The sequence below is a fragment of the Xiphophorus couchianus genome, chromosome 9 (assembly GCF_001444195.1).
Source record: "Xiphophorus couchianus chromosome 9, X_couchianus-1.0, whole genome shotgun sequence".
NCBI classification, from domain to species: Eukaryota; Metazoa; Chordata; class Actinopteri; order Cyprinodontiformes; family Poeciliidae; genus Xiphophorus; species Xiphophorus couchianus.
The window spans coordinates 14,329,369-14,354,216 of NC_040236.1; the positions used below are offsets into that span (position 1 = coordinate 14,329,369).

The following is a 24,848-nucleotide window of genomic DNA, read 5'->3' on the forward strand; positions in this document are numbered from 1 at the left end:
GTATTGAAGTATGTTTCTTTGTGCTGCTTGATTTGGATACTGAGTGTTGAACCAAGCTGTGCACATGATGCATGCTTAATTATGAGGTGACCTTAATATCATAAAATTTAAAGGAGGAAATGATGGTATTCATGCTGAAACAATACAATTGAGTTGTTTCTGGCTGGCAGTAGCACCAGGTTTAACATCAGAGCGATAAAAATTAACAAAAATATAAAGGCATTGTCTTACCTTGTGTTGGATCTGGTTGTTTTGGATAATTTCTCATTACAAGTCTAAGGATTAAATTCCAGCTGTCATAGAAACAGATAAAATTGGCAATTCTTTTTGTTTGAGTTGTTGCTGTCAGTTTGAGGCTTGGATAAGTCGTGGTTGGTGAACAATATTACCTTTTCCCACTTCCACTGGCATGAATACTGGTGCCCCTCATCTTCTCTGTTTCTATTAATAGAGGGTGGGAGCCAGAAGAAATAAATTAAATAACTTGATACCTGCATGTTAATCCTGAAGAAAATAATCCCCATCATGATGCTGCCTCTGTTTCCTTGTAGGGTTGGTATTTCGAGGAGCTATTTTTCTGCCACATACGTAGTTTTGACGACAAGCCAGAAAAATTCATTTTACGCTAAATGATGATTGGAATTTCATCTACACGATTGCTGTGTCTCCTGTATGATTAATTGTACAGGTGGATCACTGGTTGTTGTGTCAGCAGATTATCTGACCTCTGTATATGTGCTGCTCCTCTGGTGTTCACATTGGCTTCTTCTCTGGTTTATTATGCTCTCCTTGTCTGGCTTGTAAGCTTAATATTTTAATGGTTAATAAATAGGTAACTTGGGGGCTGGACACAAGGACACATCTCGGCTTACATATTCTTATTCATGAATAAAACACTAAAAGTCGTTTTTTATTTTTCTAAAACTTGTACGTTCTGTGGCCGTCTTTGTTGGTTTACTTCATATAATCCCAGTTAAAGTACAATGAAGTTTGTGGTTCTGATGTGACTGAATGTGAAAAAGTTTAAAAGATCTGTGTAATCCGATGGAGATCAGATTTCACCAGCAGTCTTTGGTGCAACCTGAATGGGTTTTGGCTGGATTACTGTGCAATTAAGCATGACTGGATTATTATCCAATCATCTCGCACAAATGTTCTTGCAAGGTGTGAACTGACTAATAAACTTATCACTCTGCCTGACTGTTGTATGTAGGGGTGTGTGTGTGTGTGTGTGTGTGTGTGTGTGTGCAGGCGTGCGCGTTTGTGTGTTTCCTTAGCTGCCATGAATTTGCATATGCACGTCTGAGCATTTGTGTGTTTGTATCTCGATCCATATCTGTTTGAGCCCGAGTCTTTGTGCTTGACTGATTGCTTTGTGTATCTGACCACAATTGAAAATGAATCCATCTCTCGCCTCCTCTCTCTCTCCGTCCTCTCTCTCTGTGTGTGTGTGTGTGTGTGTGTGACTGTGTGTCTCTATCTACTCAGTTCCACCTTAAGAGAAGCTTTAGCAGCCTGTCCTGTTTGTGTTGAAGCCAACAGGCACAATATATTACAGTCTAGGGCTTGCTGCTGAAAAGCCCGCTGGATCCTCCACTGACCTGCTGTTCTTTCCTGCTTTCCTCTTTCGTTTTTTTTTTCCACATTTAGATTAAAAACAAAGCTCTCACTCTCTCCTCCCTATCCCGAACCACCACCTCCTCCTCCTCCTTCTTCCTCTCCTTATTTCTGCTGCAGCAGTCAAGGCTTTAGTGTGTCAGAGAGACAGGGTGAAGAGGAGGAAAAATAAGAGAAGGGGACTATTTGGTTCAGCTGAGTGTTTATGTTTGTATGTTTTGCCATTGGACTGCTGGGTGAAAGGGCGCAAGGACAAGCCACAAGAAGAGTGGGAAGAGGAGGAGAAGTATAAGAGAGGAGCTTGCATGGACTGAATTCTCTCTCTCATGGCAGTACGTGTAGACCTGGACTGATCACAAGAAAAAAGGGGGACAGACACTGTAAGGCAGACGAGGAGGAGAGAAAGAGGAGGAGAAACTGTGACTTGGGTTTCACTAGGGAAAGGCGAAGGAGGAAGAAGGAGGCAAAGTCTGGTGCTCCGTTTTATCATGACCCTGTTGGATGAACGAACCGACGGAGCGAGGGTTCTTCTGCTGAGTGTCAGTGGAAATTTGCATTAGAAGGACAGAGAGCAACAAGGACGAGAGAACCCAGCGAAGGAGCAGAGACAGTTCTCCCTGAGTGTTTGAGAGTCTGGGTTTGTGTGTGACTGTGTGTGGGTTGGTGTAACCAGGTGGAGGGCAGAGGACTGGAGGGCCAGGGGAGTAACCTGGCCATCAAACGGACTGGAAGCCTCTCCTCTCCTGGGATCATGTACCCTCAGGGCAGGCATCCGGTAAGTTCACCCTCATGTCTCTATTTCCTGTCTGCTCCACTTTTTGTGAATGTCTTTCTCAGCTCCAATCTGTCTGTGGCTTTTAATTTGTCACATTCGCTTTATCACCATTGTCCCTCTTGGATTTTCATGCTTCCATACTAAAATCACCTTCTACTTAAAACTTCCTTGCTGGGTTTTCCTCCTGCTTTCGGATTATTGCCTGCATCTCACAGTCCTTCTGTTTGTTTCAGCCTAACTCGCTTGTGTAGCTAAATTGACTGCACTGTAACATGAGGAGAGAGACATCGGGTGTTTGGGCTGAGAGTTTCCCCGATATGCACACACACTCACGCACGCACACGCCCACCCCCTCATGACACCTCCCTCTCTGTCAGCTACAGCCAGGTCTCTCTGGGATCCTGTTGTTGATTGGCTGCATAGGTGGTATACAACTAAACCTGCTCTTCTCGGGTTGCGTGTTTTTATCCATGCGCTAATTACTGTTTATTCATCTCTGCGTGTGTTTCAGCCTGGAAGTGTATGTTTGTGACGATGTGTGTCACAGCACATCTGACTGCAGTAATGTATATGTGCATGTGTGTAGGAACCGACCAGCAGTGTTTCATCAGTTGATTTCCATTGTTTTTTGAGTTGCAAAACATTTCTGATCTGCAGTCATCCTAATAGCAATGTGTGCAATACCACAATTGGTTAGACTGTTTGGATATTTGGGAGGCTGTTACATTTCTAGTGACATGCATGAATGCTTTACGAGCCAATGTTATATTTGTTCCATTGGATGGACTTTCACTGCCCTTGACACGCAAACCCTGATATAGTTTTCAGTGGCCAAATTGGTTAATCTCATGGAAAATAGTGGGGAAATGGTGAGAATGAGGGGAAACATTATTAAATTGAGGACAGTTTTATTTCCTTTGAATTTATATCATTATCCCAATGGTGCTTTTGCATATTTTCCTAAAATTGTACAGATCTAGTTACCGTTAGATGATTTTGAATATACAGGATTTGCTAAAGTACTGTTCCCTCTTGAACTTCTAGCATTTAATTATGTAGTGGAATGTAAACGATTTATGGTTTTAAATTTTTTCACTAATAAAATTCAGAGAAATCTTGCATGCATTTGTATTCAGCTCTATGGGTTAGCACTTTATAGGACCACCTTTCTCTGCAATTAAAACCAAAAGTCTCTTGGGGTATGTCTGTACTTCACATCTACAGGCTGGAATTGCTCAAAATCAGATTAGTTAGATTGGCAGGGCAAATCTGAATATCAGTGTTTATGTCTTGCCACATATTCTGTTGATTTTAGGTATAAACTTGGACTGGGCTGCTCTAATGTTTGACTATGATTTTATCTGAACCATTCCACTGCAGCTCTGACTGTAAGTTTGGGATTATTATCTTGCTGGAAGGTGAACCTCCACCTCTGTCTTGGGTCTTTTGCAGCCTCCGTTAGGACTGCCCCTTAAGAAGAGCGTTCCTGCACTTCTATTGTGCTTTGCTGTAAATACCTGCTGCGTTCCTGATGCTGTTTGTTGCATTGGACTCTATTTACTGGTGTCAGAGGAAGGGGACAGCACATTTTCAGGATACTGCATACTTCAACAGGGATGCATCTGTAAAGTCTGTTCCCTTCTTCATCTTGGCCCTCAAACAACATAAAGACCTTAATGCTATGGAAAAATATAGGTTAAAAAGTCACAGAAGATGAGTTACAGCTTAGAATGAGTCTAGTGTAGGCCAGTTGTTTGACAAAGGCCTTGATCTTGCTGCTGTAATCAGATTTGGTTGTCAGTGTCTTTGTATCTGCTGCAAATGGGTCACTGGCCACTTTGCCTCACAGCCAGCCACCCAAACAGCAAACCAATAAGCCAGCCAGCCAGCCATCACATAGAATTATGAATGACATTTTCACAAGAGGACGGCATGAGGAATCAATTATATGTACAGAGAGAATGCTAATAAGCCAGCTGCTGGAAAAGTTGCAGGGAAACTAGGAGAGGTGGAAAACAAAGCAAGAAAGCAAAATGTGTAAGAGCCAAGAAAAGAGCTAAAAAAAATAAAAATAAAGATGGAAAGAGTTCCTTCAGAAAGCACTGCTGGAGGTGGAAAGTGAAATGAAAGTGAATAAAGAAACGTGTGTGAACATTCCTCTGTTCTCCTCTTTAGAGGGATATTAGAGAGCTTCCTGCTGAGATGCTCTGCGTTTGTGATAAAGTTCAGTCTCAGACTGAGCCAACTCCAACAGATCGATAGACCCCCATCTTTCTCTTTCTGTCCCTATTTTGCATTTCTTCATTGGGTTTTTTCTCCCAACTTTTTCTGCAGTTCTCCTTGGCCAGTATACATTTTGTTTCTTGTTTTTCCATGAAATATAACCTGCGGATGGATGTAAAGAAGCATAGAGCATATTTGTGTTTGTTCATTTTTTTATACAAATTGCTATACGCAAGTATAAATGCAGTAAATTTAAGTCACTTTAAAATTATGGTACTGATGTTTCTCTTGCCTTCTAATTTTCTGAGCTCTCTGTTATTTTGTTCTGTCTCTTTCCAATTATGGCCTTAGACAATTAGATGGTTACATGCAAACACTGAACTTGACCTCCCAGGATCCCATTAACAAGCACATTTTATAACTCTTTGTGTTTTTACAGTTTGCCTCTAATGGTGTTTTTCATTCCTTAAGTCAACCAAAAACCAACAGAGCAAGTCCATAACTCACTAAAATGACTTAAATCTTCGTACTACTAATGTGTCACGTATTGACACATTAGAGCTCACAGTGACTTTAAGAACTCTTTCAATTGCTCAAATAGTATTGTGCATCAACATAAGATTTATGTGAATGTAGCACTTAAGATTAAGAGACTTTCTGGTATGTTAAATAAGTTTGCATTATGGAGTAAACAACTTCTATAAAATAACATAATTCTTGAACTAATCTAAGCTCTAATGTTGAAAATATTAGATTATTCCTACTTGTCAACAGCCTCTGCTTCTTTACAATTATTACTAGCTTGTGGCTTTTCTAAATAACTTATCGTGGCTAAATAATTTATTTAGAGCCAACAATATGATGGTTAGTGATTTAATCACACCTGGATGCTATGTTTGAGCAGGTGGATGCCCAGGTTGAGTTGTGTTTTCTACAAGATCTAAACACAGTTTAAAATTAATTATGTCTTTATCTGTAAACAAAAAAACAAAGGCTCCTTAATTTTCTGAAAAATAATAAAAAATCTTTTCTTTTCTTTTAGCCCCTTGTCGTGGTTCTTCTCATCTTGTAAGCTGAATGCATCTTTACAAGTCTCATTCTGTGATGAAACTATTAAAGCGGAAAGCTTATGCTGAGGCGTGTCTGCATGTGCACCCCACATGGGAGCACTGAGTCCAGATCATCACATGTTGGCAGTGGAGTAGGCAAGAGGCACAGCTGCACAATATATTCAGTTAAAACCTTTCTAACTCTAACAGCGTTTGACTGCTTTGATACAGTATTCGGTTGGCTATCATATTTCAAGTGTGCCTTCACACTCTGCATGCCAGGAATATGTTTGACCAGTTGGATGGTCTGTAGTTGCCCTTGATGAACAACATATGTACATTTATAGTGGCTGAGATTGTAAAGCTCGTAGATATGGTGGGGAGGTTTTAATGATGAAAGAGTCAGGAAAATTCAAGTTAGTCTTAATTGTTATTGTCATGGCGATATTCAACAATAACATTGCAATTCCTTGTTTTTTCAAATATCATACAGCCCTTGTAATGTGTCGTGATGCGATGTGAATCTTCTATTTCTTTATCTATCTTAAATATAAGTATAACTGAACTGACAAGCTGCCAAAATCTGAAACTGATCTGGTTCTGGTAGGTCCAAATTACGATTTCAAGACGTCACCAGTGAGCTTTCAGAACTGTTGACGTTACTCAAAATCAGTGACTTGAGCATCCAAAGGTTGAGTTTTATTTAAAGGAGAAGCTAGTCCATCTTCACTCTCTGGTGGCATAGAGTGAAAACTGAGAGCTGGGCTGTGAGGAGCATGGAGCTGTAATTGGTTCCCCTGGATTTTTTGTGGAGAGCGCTATCAGAACATTGAGTGTGTGCGTGTTTGAGGGGGGATTTGTGTGAGGTGTGTTCTTGTTTAATTTTTCTGTGATTTTTCTTTAATGTCTCTGCCCCCTTAGTGCTTTGTGAGCACATAAATATTTGAATTAGCTTAGATGTGGGTAAATATTCATTGCAAAGTTCACTTGGGTTTTATGTGTGCACATTCTCTGTGGAGTGTAAAGTGCTGCAGTCAGTGTGTTACTATGCAGCTGTCATTATGTTATCATAATTGTGCAGCGTCTTTCATTACTGGAAATGCTGCTTTAAAAAAGTCTTTAATAAATTGATTTATTCTTGTGCAAATGGCTAAAAACAGGAATAGAAAACAACATTTGACAGACCTTGCTGTGGTTGAAACAGTAGTGGCATCTTACTTGCATACAGTATTAGACTCTCTAATTGCTCTAAAAGGACTTTTAAGGCTCTTAGTTCTTTTGGACCAGAATCTGTTGCATGACTATCGTTTATTGCAGGTTTTTATTATTGTGCAAACTTTTTAGTAGGCACATATATTTCTCTAGAGTAGCGTGTGTGTGCATGCAGCCGTTAAAGTTTGTGTGCATGTAATCGAGAGTGGAAGGTGATTGGAAATCTGCAGTGACTTGTGTGGGTATGTGCTCTGTGTGCCAACAACAGCAATAAATAATGTCCTGCTTTGATCACAACTGTTTGTGCGAATGTACAAGCCTCGGTTGTCTGCCACGCCCTGCGAGAGCCGCGTGTGTATCGATGAGTGTGTTGTGGATGGATTCAGATCACACCCACAGGCCTGTTGATAGTGTATGTTTATGAATCAATAAATTATTAACACCTTTAAAAGTAAGGAGCTATACTTTTGAATGAAAGGTTTCTTTCAGTTTTTGATATTGTCACCTTCCTAAAACAATGACCTAATTCATTTTTTTGCCAAAAGTGATTTTGTTTTTATTTTGCCTAAACTTTTTGAACTAGGCTTTATTTGACAAGTCTAAGACATTTTATTGTAGGTCTGCATGCTTTTATCTGTTCAGAAAAGTTTGTCATGTGAAGATGAAATTCAGAACTTTAGGTTGTCTGGAAATGCATTTCAGTTTAGTGTTTTCACATTTTGCCATATTACAAGTTTAATGTGTGTTATTGGGATGTTATGTCAGTATATGGTTTTCTTATTCTTCTCCAAATAACACTGTGGGAATTGAAACTGAAACATTTTCCTGTTTTTCTTCTGTGTAAAAAAACAGATTAGATGTAGATCACACATCAACAACAACTTTCAGGTGTTGCTGCAGATTGTCAATTGGATTTTGATCTGGGCTTTGATTTGGCCGTTCCAGCAGAAGAACATGATTTGATCTAAACCATTCTTGGATTCCCTCACTTTATATTTAGCATCAATCTGATGAAAGGTCAATCTACACATTACTCTTAAGTGATTTTGCAACTTCTAATAGTTTTTCTTTCAATATTGCCCAGTAGGTAGTTTGTGCACCTTGCAATCAAAACTGATCAGCTTTCCTTTATCTTACCAAAAAAAGTAAGCCCACAGTATGATGCTTCCATCATCTTGTTTTACCAGGGGAGTGCTGTCTTTTGATATGTAGTGTTAATTTTATAAGACACAGCACCTCAAAGATCAATTTAGGTCTTATCTGAGATCACCTTCTTCCACAATTTTTCTCCCTCACCTACATGAAATGAAGCAAATGGCAAGCAGTTCTTTCTTTTGACAAAGCTTTCTTCTTGCCTCTTGTTCATAAATGCTTTTATGAAGCACTGTAGTGAAATACCGACTCCCCCTTGTATTTCAAATGATGAGCATGGTAATTGCTTATGCTTTGCACCAGAAAATAGAAAAATAAAATGTTTGCTTTCCCAAACGTACTTTGATTTTCGCATTTGATTGCTTTTGATCTAAAGAAAGCAAAATAATTTGATATAAAGAGGAAAAAAGTCAAAGAAGTTCACCACGTATGGGTTAAAATTGGCAAAAAGGTTGGAAAACATTTTGTACTGTAGCAAAGCATCATAAGCAGGTATGAAAGTTTGACTTTGACACGTTTATTGTTCCAAACTTGTGACTGGTTGTTGCAGAAATAGTATTTAACCATTTCTTACTGAGTTAGTAAAGTTACATTTTAACCACAAAAATGTTGTGTTTTCTGAGACAAGTCAATTAAAAGTTCCTTTTTTCCACACATACCTTACTTGTCTCCTTTCTAAAGCTGTGTCAAGCAGTTTCTTTTTCCACCAACATTTAAGATCGTAATGAAAGCCATGTGCGGTAAATAGCACAGCGGCTTGCTGTCACCTCCCAGAGATGACATTCTCCCCTCCTTTCCGTTGTCCTTGTCTTGTTTACATTTAATTTTACGGTGCATTTCAAAGGCAGCCCTTTTAGAGAGGCAAAAAGCCAAGGAACAACAATGCAGCTGCTGTGAGAGAACCCACAGAACGGCCCAGAAGTCACACAAACAACCAAGAAGTTCTGATCAGATATCAGTGGCTGCTTGGTGTAAGCCCTCTCTCTGATTAAAAACAGGCCATTTTTTTTATCCTCAAATCCTGTTTGCTGTCGTCCTTTCTTTGTCGTGAAAAAAAATGATCAGAGCAGGGCTTGGATGCAGTCCAGACTTTCATTCCCTAATATGTTCGCTGCCTTTTGCTTGTACCCTGAGTTGCAATGTAACTGGCTTTCTGACTGACTGGTAACTAACTAGGTAACTTGTAGATTGACTACATTAACTAATGGCTGCCTTGCTGGACTTTTGGATTACTGGGGAGTTGTTGGCATGTTGGATGACTGATTAGTTCATCCAACATGCTAGGTCAGTGTATTTGCCCTTTGAAAGCACAATGTGAGAGCCATAAACTGTACGTAGGGTTTGCTTTCTTAAATTGTGATAAAACCCTTTTTTTTGTATCCAGCCCATTGAATAGTTTGTGAAATTGTAGGGAAAGCATGCTCACAGTATTTTGGCTTCAAAAAAATGCTGGCTGATAACTTGGAATCCCATTCGCCTCTTCTGCCTTTCTTCTGTCTGTCAGAGTCTAAATCAATGAGCTGTTGCTTATGTTCGTTGCTGCACACATCAGCAAACACGCACACACACACACACACACGCCTAGAGACATGTGCTCAAGGGGTACTGACACTCTTCTTCTTCGCTTGGCAGTTTTTCATGTCTTTTTTTCCCCCCTAAATATTTCACCATGCAATTATTATTTAATACACAGAATCCAAATGCGTCTTGGCTTGTTTCAGAGCGATACAAGGAGAGGAAAGAGAGTAAGAGGGAGAAGTGTGAAAGAAAAATAAAACAAGGTAGAGCTGCAACAGAGAGGGCATGAGAAAAGGGGGGGGGGGAAAATTTGTGGGTGTTTTTGCTTGAATGAATACATCCCTGCTCAGACATGTCATCTTATACCGTGTGAATGCTGATGTGTTGGTAGAAAACGTGCCAGGGGCTAACCAGATTGACAGAGATGACAAACCGACAGATAGAATCGTGTCTTTTCCAATAACTCCCAGATGTGCATCTGTTTCACAGTTGCAGCCTAATTTCTGAAGCCACCATCAGTTGTGGAAAAACTGTCTGCAGCTAAAGGAGAAGTACTTCCATTTAAATGCAAGACACAAGTATAGATAGGAACAAAAACCCGAAGCATGACTGGAGATAATTGAGGCAATCAGAAAAGACTGCTGCCACCCTGGACTAAAGAAGAGTAATCTGTTTTTTAAATGTAATTTTTTTTCACTGTTTTTTTTATTATTATTTACTTTTGGTGATGATCGCCAAGTCTTTGAGGTCAGAAGACTTTCATGCCATCACCCTAATCTTTAGCTTCTTTCACAGTTTATCCTAGCAGATTCAAACCAGACCTCCGGTTGGAGCACTCCTCAACAATAATATAATGCCAGAAAGAAGAAATTTGCTGGTAAATTCAAAAGAATACCATAGAGCTATGGATAATTTTGTCTTCTGTGGTATATGTTGCAGACTATGCAAGTGAAGGGCACAATCAAAATACTTTAGACTTGCATTCATGAGCTATTCTATTCTATTCTATTCTATTCTATTCTATTCTATTCTATTCTATTCTATTCTAACCTGTCATTGTATTCCTCCTCCACATCTAGAACGATGTACTGAATGTCCATTATCCAACTCTATTTATTCGTTTACCCATTATCAAACAGTACTGCTCTCATTACGTTATGACACCTGTTGAATGGGGCTTGACGGTATGCATTCACTTGCTCCTGGAAATCTGACGTTCACTGAGTTTCTCAAATTTTATGACACATCTTGCTCTGTAATTTTAACATAAAAAGTCACTCTGATTTTGTGTTCGAGTTATGTAATTCCACTGCCTATAACTAATTGCTGGAAATCCTGGTTCTCGCACAGATACACAAGAAATATACGTTTCTTCATATCGACGGGCTACATGAACAGGGAGGCAGCCAGTAACACAGCAGCAACTCATTTTGTTTATAGATCTAGACAAAGTGAAGACAACTTCCTGAATTTAAAACCAATCATCAGAATGGGAGAAAAAAAGTGAATTTTAAGTGGATTTGAAGGTTGGATAGTTGCTGATGCTAGACTAAAATACCCAGACAGGGTAAATATTTTAGAAACTTCTGATCTGCTGGGATTTTCACTCACAACCATGTCTTGGCTTTACTTGGAATGAACTAAAACAAAAAGTAAAAATATATGGCTGGCGGTATTTACGCAGATAAAAATCCTTGATGATGTCAAAGAAGAATGGGTGGCTTGGTTCAAGAAGATAGAACAATAACAGTAGTTTATTTAACCAAAGATTCAAATCAAAGATTACTAAATATCATCACAGAAACACAACTTGTCAAACCTTGAAACAGGAGGAGAAGACAACAGCAGAACGACCGAGGGTGTAATTCACACGAGGTTAACAGAGTTGGACAATAGCAGACTAGAAAAATGTTGTCTTGATTTCTGTGCTGATATTCAGACGGTTAAAATATGGAGTAAACAAGATCATCCATCCTGCCGCGCTTGCTGTGTTCAGGCTGGTGGTAGTAGTGTGATGGTGAGATGGCTTATTTTCTTGGAACATATTTGTCCTCCTAGTACTAATTCACCATTGTTTACATGCAACATCTGAAACACTTGGCAGAAGAGAGAGTGATCTTTCTTGGACTTTTGTGACATCTTTACTGCTGCCTTGACTGTTTCTCACAAAACAGGAGAGTTGAAACACAATCAAACAGCAAATGTTTGTTATAATGTGCCAATGGCATTACTTACTAATACCTCAATCTTTGTAAACACTGCACATCTTCATATCTACGCACACATAGCTCATGTATCTCATAGATTGGTTTTGAATATGTGAGAAGGTGCCCTTGATTATTTAAAATGGCCTAATTTAATACCAACTCTGGATACAAGTCTTTTATCCTGGAAGATGAAGCTCAGAGTGAATGGGAAATGCATTTTTTTCTGCCTGAGAGCTCTCCAAGTTTTTTTTTTTCTTTTTTATGGGATTTTTCATTTCCTTTTCGCACTCCCACTGCCTTATTGCCTCGGGGTCAATGAAACTCATTCAGAAAGGTACAACTTGCAAATTGAAAGTGATACATTTTTTGAGGGTTTTTGTGTCCAACGGATGAAAGGAATTAAAATCTCTCTCATCAGAGCACCATGCAATCTGCCGTGTTGACACCAATGGTTGCAAATCACAAATCTCTTGTATAATCATGATCTGTGACTATGGGCTTTGTTATACGACTTAGTGCTACTGATGTAACCCGCCAGCAGCGCTCTGTTCGTGTGCATTCGCGTGGTTGCCGTTGGTAAGTGCGTGGCGGCAGATGGTGGGAGCGGTATTACCACAGGCCGATGGACAGTGCACAGGGTGAGCAGGCTGTGTTGACTACAGCAAAGACACTCTCTGTCTGTTTCTCTCCCGCTCTCTCCATCCCCTCGCCCTCTTCCTTCTGTGTCAGCTGAATGAATGGCTGGCTATCTTTCTCAGTCAGCAGCCACACTACTCTTTCATCATCTGTCTTTCTGCTTGTGCATTCATTCCTCTGAAAGAATGTCAGACTGGTCCATCACTCCCTACATCCATCCGTCCATCTGTCAGATGGGTATCCATCTCTTCTCTGACTTTTCCTCCCTTTCAATCCATCCGTGTACTCCCACCCCTCTGAGGTTTTGTGTGTTTTCCATGTGCTTAAAGTGTGAATGTGCATGTGCAGTGGTGCATGTTTGTTTGTTGATGTGTTTTTCAATGTTCTTATGGCCGTGTGTGTGTGTTTATGTGTGCTAGATCAGTATCTATCCCCTCATCCCTCTCTCCACCCCTTCTTGCTTGAATGGGTGTGTGTGGTGTGAATCAAGGTCAGTGGGGATCTACTGGCAGACGCTAACCCTCCGCCCCGCCCCGTCCCACCCCAGCCCACCCCTCCTTCCCATACTCACACAGACAGAGGGTTTGTGTGCATGGTGTCCATCCAGCCATCTAGACGTTCCTGCTTTGCCTGCCTCAGCTCAGTTTAGCTCGGGCTCAGCTCGGCTCTGCGGATTAATTACTAGGGGAACCCATGGCGTCTCTGACCTCCGCCATTGGACTAATTGAAATCTAATTGAATTGTGCTTGTCTCAACTAATGAAACCCCACCACTGAAAGCGCCAGTCTTTTAGCCTTAGCTGCGAACTGATAACCACCCAACTGGGGCGTAATGACGGCATTGTCCCGCTTAGCTAATATATGAAATCATATTGGAAGTTAAGTATATTCAGGTTTATCAGTAAATGAGACCTCACTAACTGGGCTTAATTTCTTCTGTTTTGTTAGCTCAGTGGATATATTTGTAAGCTGAGGGAAATTAAATGGTGTTTGGGTCAGTGTTGTGATGCTGTGAGTTCTACCAGATACTTTCCTATCTTAATGTTGCATTATCAGAAAACCTTTCCTTGCCTTGTGTGGCATCATGGTAACTCTGTGAGTAGCTTTAAATGTTATCCACCAGATGACTCTGCTGACTTAAAGCTGCATTATGTAACCTTTATAAAAAATATGGGGTGTTTTTTCATATTTTTTAAAAAACTGTCACTATGGCCTGACATTATGTTATGAGATTGATAATCTATGAAGAAAGTGAACTCCTCTGCCTCCTCCTCCCTGTGGTCCTATTGCTATCTGCAGAAATACACTACTAACTCAGAAACAGCCAATCGGAGCCAGGAGGAGGATCTTAGCGCTGTCAATCATTCTCACATCCCCAGGGCTGTCTGATACGCTACAGCTAATCAGACAGCCCTGCACTATAAATGTGCAGACTACTGTAGATAGCATAACCATTGATGACGGCAGATAAACAATTTTTCTTTAACAGTAACTTGATTCTCCACCATTAGCATATTGAGCAGTGTATAAATGAGGGTGACTGACAGCACTAAGATTGTCCTCCTGTATGTTCACTTTGATGACATTAATTATTAATTGAGCTGCAAAAGAGAAAAACACTTCTCTAAGAAAGCCCGTTTATCTTTGACTTCAGTAAATAAAGGCTAACAATAAGTAGGTACTGCAAAATATTATGAAATGGGACTAGCGCTCTCTGTGACCTTTAGTATTTTTGACAATTTCTTCTTTCTCATATGTGATCATCGAGTGCCAGTAGTCTCTATCAGCTGAAAAATCTTATTGAAATGCAAGTGCAAGAATTGGGTTCTTAACAGGCTTTTATGGAGGAGTACACTGAAACTTTACTGCAACCCTGATTGGTGAGTTTGTGTATTATTAACTCAACATTCTGTATCAGTCTTTAGGACCCATTTAGGATAAACTGATACACAGTGCTAATACATCTTCTAAACAGGAAAGTAAAAAAATAAAAAATAACACCACTACCAACAATGACAAGAACACTTCTTAATAATAAAATGTTTATAATCAAAATTGCCTTCTAATTTAACTTTTTATTGCACCTTTCTGTGTTTAAAAAAATATTAAGCTACATAAATACATGTGAATATTTTACATAAAATAAACATTAATTTATATAGCTGGCAAAGTAGCACAATTGGGCACGAGTTGGCTTAACTTTGGCCAGTAGGTGGCAGCAAACTGCCTCCAACATATTGCTTTGTCTGTCTTGAATATTGCTCAACCGCCCTTGGTAATTTACATAATTCACCTTGGTTATGTGGTGTTTTATATTATTAATTATGAACAGAGGTACTATAAGGCAGCTTAGTTTTGTGTTTTGAGATTGAGAAAATTAATTCCTACTGCCTCCTAAGGATAATGAGGAACTGATGACATGAATAACGTCCAGGTCTTATCCATTTAATGAATAATAAAGCTACACAATGTAGCAGGAATATACGGTCACTATGGTGTTACTATTTATATGACTGTGGTCAGTTTGTAATAAAATATTTGTTGGATCTGTTCAAAAAGACACCTCAAACCAGCCTTGAAAAGGTATGACAGTGATTCAGACTGCATGCACAAAATTTGTAGAGACAACATAAAAGTTAATATTATAAATCTCACGAGGCAGCAAAATTAACCGAACTGAAAAGAAACGAAGAGAAAAAACCCCGACAACATAGGAACACGTCCTCTGAGAACAACCTATTCTGCATGCTTCAGCTCCAAAGAAAACAACTGCAGCATCAAAAGCATCAACAGCGCCCGTGTTTCTCCACCGTCATGGAGACTATGAAGGAGGCGGGCTGCTGTCAGCAGCGCTTTAGACAGACACGGATGGCGGGTGGTGCTGGACCTCCTGGGAGTTGCTTGTTTTGTTGGGCCTTCTTTAGCTTTTAGCAGGTGAGAGATGGTGCTGTGATTGTCTTCAGTTATTCATTTGATGTTTCTTCCCTTCTCTGCTCCTTGTTGGCTTGAATACATTAGCAGCACGGCAGAGTAGAGGGGATGCTAATGTAGAAGTGAGAGAGGGAAGAGGAGAGGAAGAAGAAAGGATAGAGCGAGTAGAGGGAAGGAGTCAGTCATTAGGGGAGGAGGAGGAGAGAGAGGCAGAGGACAAGGCTTTATGATGTGTGGGAAGAGGAAGTGACCTTCCCTCTCACTTTCATCTTGGCTCTTTTCTCCTCTTGCCACACAGATGCACAAGCACTCACACACACACTCACAGCTTTCCTCACCAACACAGCATGAAGTGGGTGTTACAGTCCCCTCATGAACAGCCTATCACACATACACACACACACACACACACACACACAAAGAGAGAGATGTGTATGTGTTTGTCATCCATTCTTTTTTTTTGTCTTTCACCTCTACAGGTCCCCTTGCAGCCTGGCCAGTCTTTCAAGTTCACAGTCCTGGAAACTCTGGACAGAATCAAGGAGGAATTCCAGTTCCTCCAGGCTCAGTATCACAGGTACGGTAACACATGCACCACAAATGCAAACATGCATAGAAATAGACGTAGGGAGGTAATTGGGTGAAAGGAAGGGCATGTCCTGGATATGTCGCTACTACATCACAGGGCAAAGCAGAATCATACGGGACAAACAACCATTTACACAAAGACAGATGAGAAGAACTTGTTCTTCTTACTTTAATTTATTGTCAACATGCAGTGAATTTGAAACATTTGAACGTAAAGCAGGTAGTTTTTCTGGACCCAATGGGGTGGGTTACATAGCACCCTGTAGGGGTACACATCATCACACACGGACCTCTGATGAAGATTTCATCTATGAAGTTGATTTAATCCCCACAAGACTAACCTCGGTATCCAGAAGTCATTATTTGATAACTTAAAAAGAAAACGTTAAACAGGAGAGACTCCTGTAACATCTTCTGTGGAATTTATAATCTATTTTATAAGCTGGAAATAAAAAATGCATTTTTGTTGTTGTTTGTGCAGCCTGAAGCTGGAATGTGAGAAGCTGGCCAGTGAGAAGACGGAGATGCAGAGGCACTACATCATGGTGAGTCCTGCCTCACGTCTGATGGAGTTGTTTAGGATGTGTTTGTTTAAGAAAAATCTCAAGTCCTCTGACAGAAATACAGACTAAATTCTAATTAGCTAGCATAACCAATGTTTTGTCAAAGGTTTATGGGCGAGACTGAACCAGGGGATGAAACTTTAGATTACTGTAGATCCAGGAAACATATAAAGGTCAAGAACTAGATTGAGTGGATACTGGTTGGTATAGGAAAACTAGAACATTTTTTAATGCTTCTACTATCTCATTTTTCCAAGGGTAGTTTTTGTAATTTATTTTATAACGCAATTTGCTTGATGCAAAAAGCAATACGATACGTCTTAAAGGAAGGCAAGTCAACTTGATGTGGCCATAAAAAAGTGAAGAAGATCAGAAAATCAGATAGAAACAATAACAACAATAAAAAAATTACAAAGCGGGAGAAAGGTTCACTAAATTGTAGCAATTTTTATTAATGTTATTTTTTAGTAGGAAATAATTTAATTGAGCAAAGTTGCTTAACTAAATTATTTATGTTTTGTTTCTGACACAAAACATACATTTATTTGTGATTTTATATGTATTGATTAAACAAAGCATCCACCAATATTATAGATGGCATACAACTTACAAAAATTGTAGAAATGAAAGTTTTCATTTCCTCTACTCACATTAGTTTCATTTTCATTTCTCATCGCACCCATTTCTCCTTCAAACCTTCTACACACATATTTCAGTCTGTATCTAAGGCTCTTGTTTTCTTCTCCTGAACTAACAATCTGAGCTCTCCGAGTCGGATCGTCTAAGCGACTAAGGGCTCACTTCCATCATAAGCCTTCGTCTGTGGTACAAAACCCGCACACCGAGCCAACCAGAATACGATATGCACCATCTGCTAAGCTGCTCGCATTTCATAAACCTGGGAGAGCGGGCAGGATCAGGGCTGTAAGCTAGATAGACACACAGATGGATAGACAGAACGAGGGAAATGCAGACAGGCACCTAGATAGAAGGAGAATGTGTGGAAGAAAGGAAGCAGCAGACAAGAAAAACAGCAGTCAGACAAAATGATGGAGAGTCCTGCTGAGAAGCAGGATATCAAATGACAAATTACTCACATACACGGAAAATCATAGCATACTCCTTTGTATACATCTAAATAGACCATTGTTTTAATCCATTTAAGGTCTTTAACAATGGGAAATTTGACAGATAAATATAAATAAATGAATGTTATTTAAAGCTGTATTTCTCTATTAGGTCAAACATGAAACACAAGTTACATTATTTTCAACAAGTTGGCTTCTGCTATGTTGCTACTTAACGCTGTCAGCATATTGTTGAATTTAATCAACACTCTGCAGTTCTGTACTTTATATATTTTAAAAACCAGCTCTTGGATATGTTCATTCTCTTTCAGGATGAACAATTTTTTAGACTGAATTCAGACTAAACAAGTGTTACTATGCCAACATACTTAAGAACATTGGTATTCTTTTCTTTTTTGTTTTCCCAGACAAATACATACTTTCACCCTGTCTCCTCTGTGTGACTTCCTGGTGGTGGAGCATCAGCTTTGCTCTGCAAAACTTGATTACATGCACAGATTTTGTTTATAATCTGTTACAATTGCGCCAAAATCCTTTGAGTGATGTAAACATATTACAATAGCACAATGATTACAATCAGTGCTAACTGAGCACTCAAAAAACCCACAAGATTGCAAAAAACAATACATTTGGTGTTCTTTGCGGTCCAGTGATTTATATTGAATTTGTTGGTGTGGCTTTACATGTTCAGCTAGGAAAGTGAGATGCAAAGAAAGCATCTGTGCATCCTGTACAGGCTCAAATGATTATTTTTTAAGAGTTTCTGAGGTAAAGATGTTGTACAACCAGAACTAAATTTGTATTTGGAGACATGCGGGGAGGAAAACTTCCCGAGTGTTTTTGTAGAGTTGAGTTTGGAGAAGGCCTGAACTTATCTTTAGAAAAAGATGTCACATTTTCAGCGTTTTGACTGTTTTTAAGTTTAGGCTAATCCTTGGTAAAATCAGGTCAGACTGCTTCCAATGCAGTCAACTAATTTATTGCCTGCATGGATAATTAATCCACTTTATATTTGACCTTATTGTATCTGATTGTCTCTTTCACTATGAATACGATTTTAGATGTTGACCGACCAGCATTGCAAATTGTTGTTCAGTAATTATACAAAGTGTGTTTTTACAGGAAGAATGTTTTTCCCATTTATTACAGAGGATAAGAATGTTTATATATATATAAATAAAACTGATAAATTGTGTTAGGAAATGAATACTCCTTTTACATTATTTATTATCTTTTCAGAAATGCTGTGAGAACTAAACGTATAGGTTGAATGACAATTTTACGCTGAAATATACACACTTTTTGGTCTAACTATATTCCAAGTTTATTCATTTAATTGTTACACTAGTGAAATTGGTTGAAATAATTAAAATCGAATATATTAAAATTAAATTCAGTGTCCATCTGCTTAAGTGTCAAATTGTCAATTCATTCTCATCTAATTTATTTTTCATTATTTCCTGTTACTTACCACATCTTTAGTAAACCAAGAAATAACAATTCAGAACAGATTTTCTGAAGCACAGGAAGACATCTCTGTGTCTCCGGTACTCTCTATTTTAGCTGAGGGTTTTGCCGAATTACTATGTGGAACAAGTGGTCTAGACAAACTTCCACCTTCTGCACTATAAATCTTCTGCATCTGTAATTATACAATGAAGAAAAATCACATTTCTTTGTTTTTACATTGTAATGGTTGCCTGCTGTCATCAGGTCAAACTGTTTATGATAATATATTAAAGGTCTCTGCCTCTGTGACCGGTGCTCTGCTGGTAAATGCTGCATCTTTAGGTTCATTGGAGGGCTGTAATAGCTCCCCATGGCAAGAGGTCATGGAGCTGCAGATGCTGATGACATATTCATGTAGGTTAGCATGGCAGACGTTTAGAACCCCAGGCTGTATTACTTGAACAAGGGCTCACTGTGGTGCACTGGATGGTTAACGCACTGCTCTGCTACTTCATAGGCATGGCTTCAAAATGAGAGGGAGGGAAAGAAAATGAGAGAGAAGAGAGGAGCTCAAAGGGAAAGATAGCTGCAGAGAAGAAAAAAAACGACTGAGAGAGTGTCAGACAGAAAAAGAGGGAGCTTCTGAGGGACGGAGAGAAGGGTACAAAGAAAAGAAAAGATAAAAAGGAATAGAGGAAACTGACTGAGATGACTAAGATATATGCAAGGAAGGAGTGAGAGTGAAAAATGCAGAGAAAGAGAGAGAGGAAGTAAAAATACAGATACCAGGGGACTGAGAGAGAGGATGGAGGGAGGAATAAAAGATTCTGCAGATGGATGAAATGGAGAGAATGCAACACAGAGAGCAAGAGAAAGAGATAGCTGTGTGTGAGTGTGGGGGTGCGTGAACTAAAAGAGAGAAAGAGAGATGGTGCATGCACAGACACGTAAATAATGTGAAGCAACAACGGACTCGCTGCGCCCACAGAGGAGATAACCCAGAAGGCTATATTTAGCTCGTTAGGCCTGTCATCCGCTGAGGCCTGTTTCCACAGGCTGGGGGTCTGCTCACCACGCTGCACCGCTCCTGCTTTTACTATTCATCACTGCTAAGCTCCTAAATATACGGTACTGGAACGTGGAGACATGGTCATATGGTTATGTGCAGCTGATGCATATGAATGTTTTTATGTAAGCCTAACCAGCTAGCTCCCAGGATGATATCAGCAATAATAAAAATACATTTCGCATGTAAAGTGGTTGACTATAATGAGGTGTTTGCATACAGAAGAGTTTGAAGATCTGGATGATTTCTTTTCCCCTACCTGCAGTTAGTGTCGTTTACTTTCTGCTCTAACCGTGATTGTTTCCGGCTGAAAAGATCGGTTCATGTTTGCATATTTTTCACCTGATATCCAACAATGCCTCTTCCTTTCCTCTGGAAATTTAAAAATAACTGTACTCATCACAAACAAAACAGTGTTTTGAACTAGTTTGCCATAGCATTTAAACCCCAAACGTACACAAGATGTTCCTTCAAGGAATCAAACGTGTGCCGGCATGACCGCAGCACCCTCTTGCTTTAGCAAACCAGCGATGGTGCTATGCTCTGTTCAAACTTGGTTCTGTTAGGGAAAGTTTAATTACTGTTTTGGTTTTCCAAAGAGCAACATTGATAGCACATAATTGCAACACAAAAACATCTCTTTCCATAAATGTTTGACATTCCCACAGTTTCCTGACTTTCTGTAGATGACTGCAGTGCTTGGAGAAATTTTGTCAACATAAATCTCCTAGTTGGTTTCATTATTCCTGGAAATTGTTGTCTTTATATCATCAGTCTAGTATGTAAAGCTTTATAATGTTGGTATATGCCAGAGTAACATTTCTGACTGCGGATTAATGATTGTAAACAACAGGAGTTGCATATTTCAAGCTGAATTTATAAACACCTGTTGGGGACAGTCCTGTTGGTGCTTTTAGATGAATCTGTCAGCATTTATAAATTCAGCCCAAATCAGCTGATGTGAGTGATGTGTTGGCCTACATTCACTGTATGACAGCCAATGAAAATGTGAACCAACCTGAGACGATAACAATCTTCTGTTGTTAGGTTTGTGGTTTTTATTTTAATATTGCTGGATAATATTGTTCTTTTTCAGGATTTTTAAACAACTTAAAACATCCAGTTGCTTGGTGTTCTCCATGAGTTAGTCTAAAGCCGCTGAACAAATATTTTTTATTACCTCTAAACTGGGGCTTCTGCAGTTTTTTACTTATGCCAGGGGTGAGGCTTTTGCAATAATAACAGGAAAATGCTATAAGTAAACCTTTCCTCTGGTTTAGTGCTGCTATTGGTTTGTCCTCACACAATAATAACCTGGTTATTGTATGGCACATGACTGGTTATTTGTTTATTAGGTGCTTTTTTGCTATTTGTGGAGAAATGTTTAGGGAATACAGAGAATCATTTGATCACATTTGTGTAGATTACTAAGAGATGGTAGTTGTATAAATCTAGTAGACTTGGAAGTAATTGAATATAAATATTGTGTTATTTGATTGCAGACAGAATACAGTATAACACAAATATGTGAACTGGCGATTTGTGTGGTGTGCAGTCTTAAATATTTATATAATATGTAGATATTGTTAGATCTGTGAGATGTATTTTTATAAGTGTTTGGAATGTTTATTTTCCAAACATCTTCTGCTATACTTCTTATTATTTCATACCTTTCACACGTAATATGACATTGCTCAGATTGTTTCTACGTGCTTTGTTGCAGTGCTACACTCCAGTCAGGTTTACAGGTTTTGTATGTTTGGATTCATAGACCTTCCCTCTGCTTTGTTTTGAAGAGTAGATATGTTTTATATAGTTTATGTCACTGGTGAATCACATATGGGAGGGGGGTGGAACAAACAAACTCATACATCAAGTTATGCACATTGTGGATGTCTGCTTTTCCACTCTGGCTGTTGTATTTATAATTCATGGTTCTCAGATTTCACTGCTCTCCTGGAATCCCTCTGTGTATTTTTAAATAAGGCTGCATTATAGCCTTGGCTAATGAGGGGGGCGTAGATGTATCGGTCACATGCCTACACAAAATGCAAAACATTAGCCTGGAGGGCTCTGTTCTGTTTATGAGAGGTTGATTTTTTTTAGAAAGAACAAATAAGGAGGCAGTAGGCTTATTCTTAGTATTTTGCTAGTTTAACCACTGCTTTTTTTCTTCTTCAGCCTATCAAAAAGTGTTATTTGGTCTCTAACATCTACCAGTTCTCTGTTATGATCTTAAGGATTTCTGAACTCTTGTGCAGCTCTCCTCTCACGCCGACCATCAAACACAAGACTAAACTCTGAGGACAGTGAAGACTGGCTGGCCCTTTTATTACAGACCATAAAAAAGACATATCCACTGGAGGGTGACAGCTCACAGTGGGGTGTCACATTAGGTGGCCTTTCCATCACTGTGTTAGCATGTGTGTGTGTGCGCACGTTTAAGTGCACTGCAGGGATGCTACAGGAGTCCAAGTGTTAATGAAAGACCAAGTTGCTGGCATGAGGCATAATATTGTTGCATCTAATTTTACAATAAAAACGAGAGTAAGACATGGTGTATTAGAGTATTTACCTTAGAACTGTGTCTTTCTGCCTTAGAAACACAATTTAATGGTGTTTGATCAAATAAAGTTTGACAGTATTATTCATAGTTTGTTTTTTAAGTGTGACTCCTTTATTTGGTTATAATGTCACAAAAATGGAGATACAGTTGAACTTTATGTTGAACTTTAGGATAAATTTACACCTTTTGCAATTTCTATTTTGTGTATTTCTTCAGCTTCCAGCTCTTGATGAAACCGATTCTGAAAAGCTAACAAAACCAAAGCCAGCATTAGTTTTGTCACCGTTTTGTGTGTTCTGGACTATTGGCACCATTTAATAGAGAGTGAATGGTCATAAGGGCCATTTCAGTCAAATACAAACTCATAGCAATCAGTTGAGAGAAGTTGGAGATTTTTATCAAGCATTTTAAAGAGGAATTTGTGTTATTATTATTATTAGTGGTGTTATTTGCACACATATGTCTATTTGCATAATTTTGAACATGTCAAAAATTAATTCAAACTTGTCCACCCAGTTCTTTACTTTGATTTTTTTAAAAACATTTTTACACAATTAACCCATTATGGAAAAATAACAGTTCAAATGCATTAATATAATGACATCCATATCCATAATGTAGGTATGTAAACATCTGACATGCAAATAAGTGGCTTATCAACAGTAATTTCCAAACATTTATCACATTTTTAAAGACTTTAAAGATAAAAGCCACATAATTAAAATCTGTACTTGGTAAGCCACAATAAGATTGACTAAATCTTTTAATAGCAGAACAATTACAACTATTTGTCTTCTATTTTTCATTAAAATGTTTTGTTTTTTTAAATTGAATTTTCTAACCATTTCATTCTAAATAAAGAAAGACTGTAGTTTCACAGTGAGTGTGATTGTGTGTATCAGGATTTTATCACTGAGTCACACTGGTCATTTATTGAAACAGTGGGACCTTGTACGTGTTTATGCTTTCTCTATGTCCAGCCCCTCAGGCAGGATGAAGGGTGTGTGTGTGTGTGTGTGTGTGTGTCTGTGCCTATGTGTGTAGATTAATGCAGTGCTCTCAGCCTCTTACTCCTCTCTCAGCTCATCTGTCTGATTCAAGTTGACACACTGTGTTCTCCTCTGCAACATTACAGTCACAGACTGCTTAGGAAGGGGGAGCATAAGATGGGGTGCAGCTGGGAGGGGTGGTGGTTGGAGAGAAGAAAAAAACAAAAACAGATGAAAGACATATGAGAAAAGGGGGCACAATGGCACTGACGCAGATGGGAGAAAAATTATGAGGAGAAAAAAAATGAGGACATTTACAAAGAGAGGGAGAAAAGGAAAACACGACAGAAAAGACAAAAAGGGCACATTTTTTGTTCCAGTACAAATGAAGCTTAAGAGATAGAGGAAGAAGTCAAAGTGATGTAAGCGAGCTGGAAGGAAGAGGTCAGAAACTGAACAAGGATTGCTTTTGCTGAGGTAAATGTTGCTCTGCCATCCACTAGTGGTCCTGGGGATTAAAGTATGGGCAGATGTAGGGGAGGGTTGAGCTGGTTTTAAGAGTCTTAAACCTGTCTGAACTGTCTGAGGGACGAAAAACAAAGTATTCATAAAGACTCCTGTAGGGTTTCCTGGAGGGAACGCACTATGAATGCAGGCATTTTCAGACTCAGCTTGGGCACTTTGCAGTTATTCTGCCCTACGATCGCAGTAAAAGGGCTGAGAGGAGAACTGCAAACGCTAAATGTCAGTGGATTTAGTCATCACCCTCTGAAGAAGTTAGTCTGCCAGTGTTGGCTACAAACTGTATTTATCTGTCTATTGTTTTTTAATGACCCGTTTCTTCTGTTTTTTTTTGTTTATGTTATGTATTGTTATGATGAATGATGTCTTTGTCAAAACATTATCATATTTTGAAATAGTAATGAAAAGCTTAATTTCAATGAACCTAGTGCTTCAGATGCTTTTATGTGATAATTGGTTCAAGATGCAGTTCATCCAACATACTGTTGACTTGTTCAGTGTTTGTGGAGATTTTACCAAAATGCTTAAAAGGACATTGTGATTTTCCCTCTGCGATATTCATTCATTCATTCATTCATTCATTCATTCATTCATTCATTCATTAAGGTGTAAAGAACATAAAAAAATGCTTACATTTTTCATTTAATCTCTAATAATTACAATGTTATTACTCTAGTAATTATCAATAACAATTTTTG

At 38.9% G+C, this 24,848-nt stretch overlaps 1 protein-coding gene across 3 annotated transcripts in view; it reads left to right on the plus strand.

Moving 5' to 3' along the window:
- The first annotated feature begins 1,552 nt into the window (after window positions 1-1,552).
- tle2b (TLE family member 2, transcriptional corepressor b) overlaps window positions 1,553-24,848 on the plus strand; it is an 83,980-nt gene continuing 60,684 nt past the window's right edge. For 2 of the 3 annotated variants that reach the window (XM_028026793.1, XM_028026795.1), the window contains exons 1-3: window positions 1,553-2,392; window positions 15,799-15,896; window positions 16,389-16,452. In XM_028026793.1, coding sequence (XP_027882594.1) covers window positions 2,369-2,392; window positions 15,799-15,896; window positions 16,389-16,452 — 186 coding nt within the window. In that variant the 5' untranslated portion in view covers window positions 1,553-2,368. The remainder of the gene's footprint in view (window positions 2,393-15,798; window positions 15,897-16,388; window positions 16,453-24,848) is intronic. The other variant, XM_028026794.1, reaches the window with a different exon arrangement.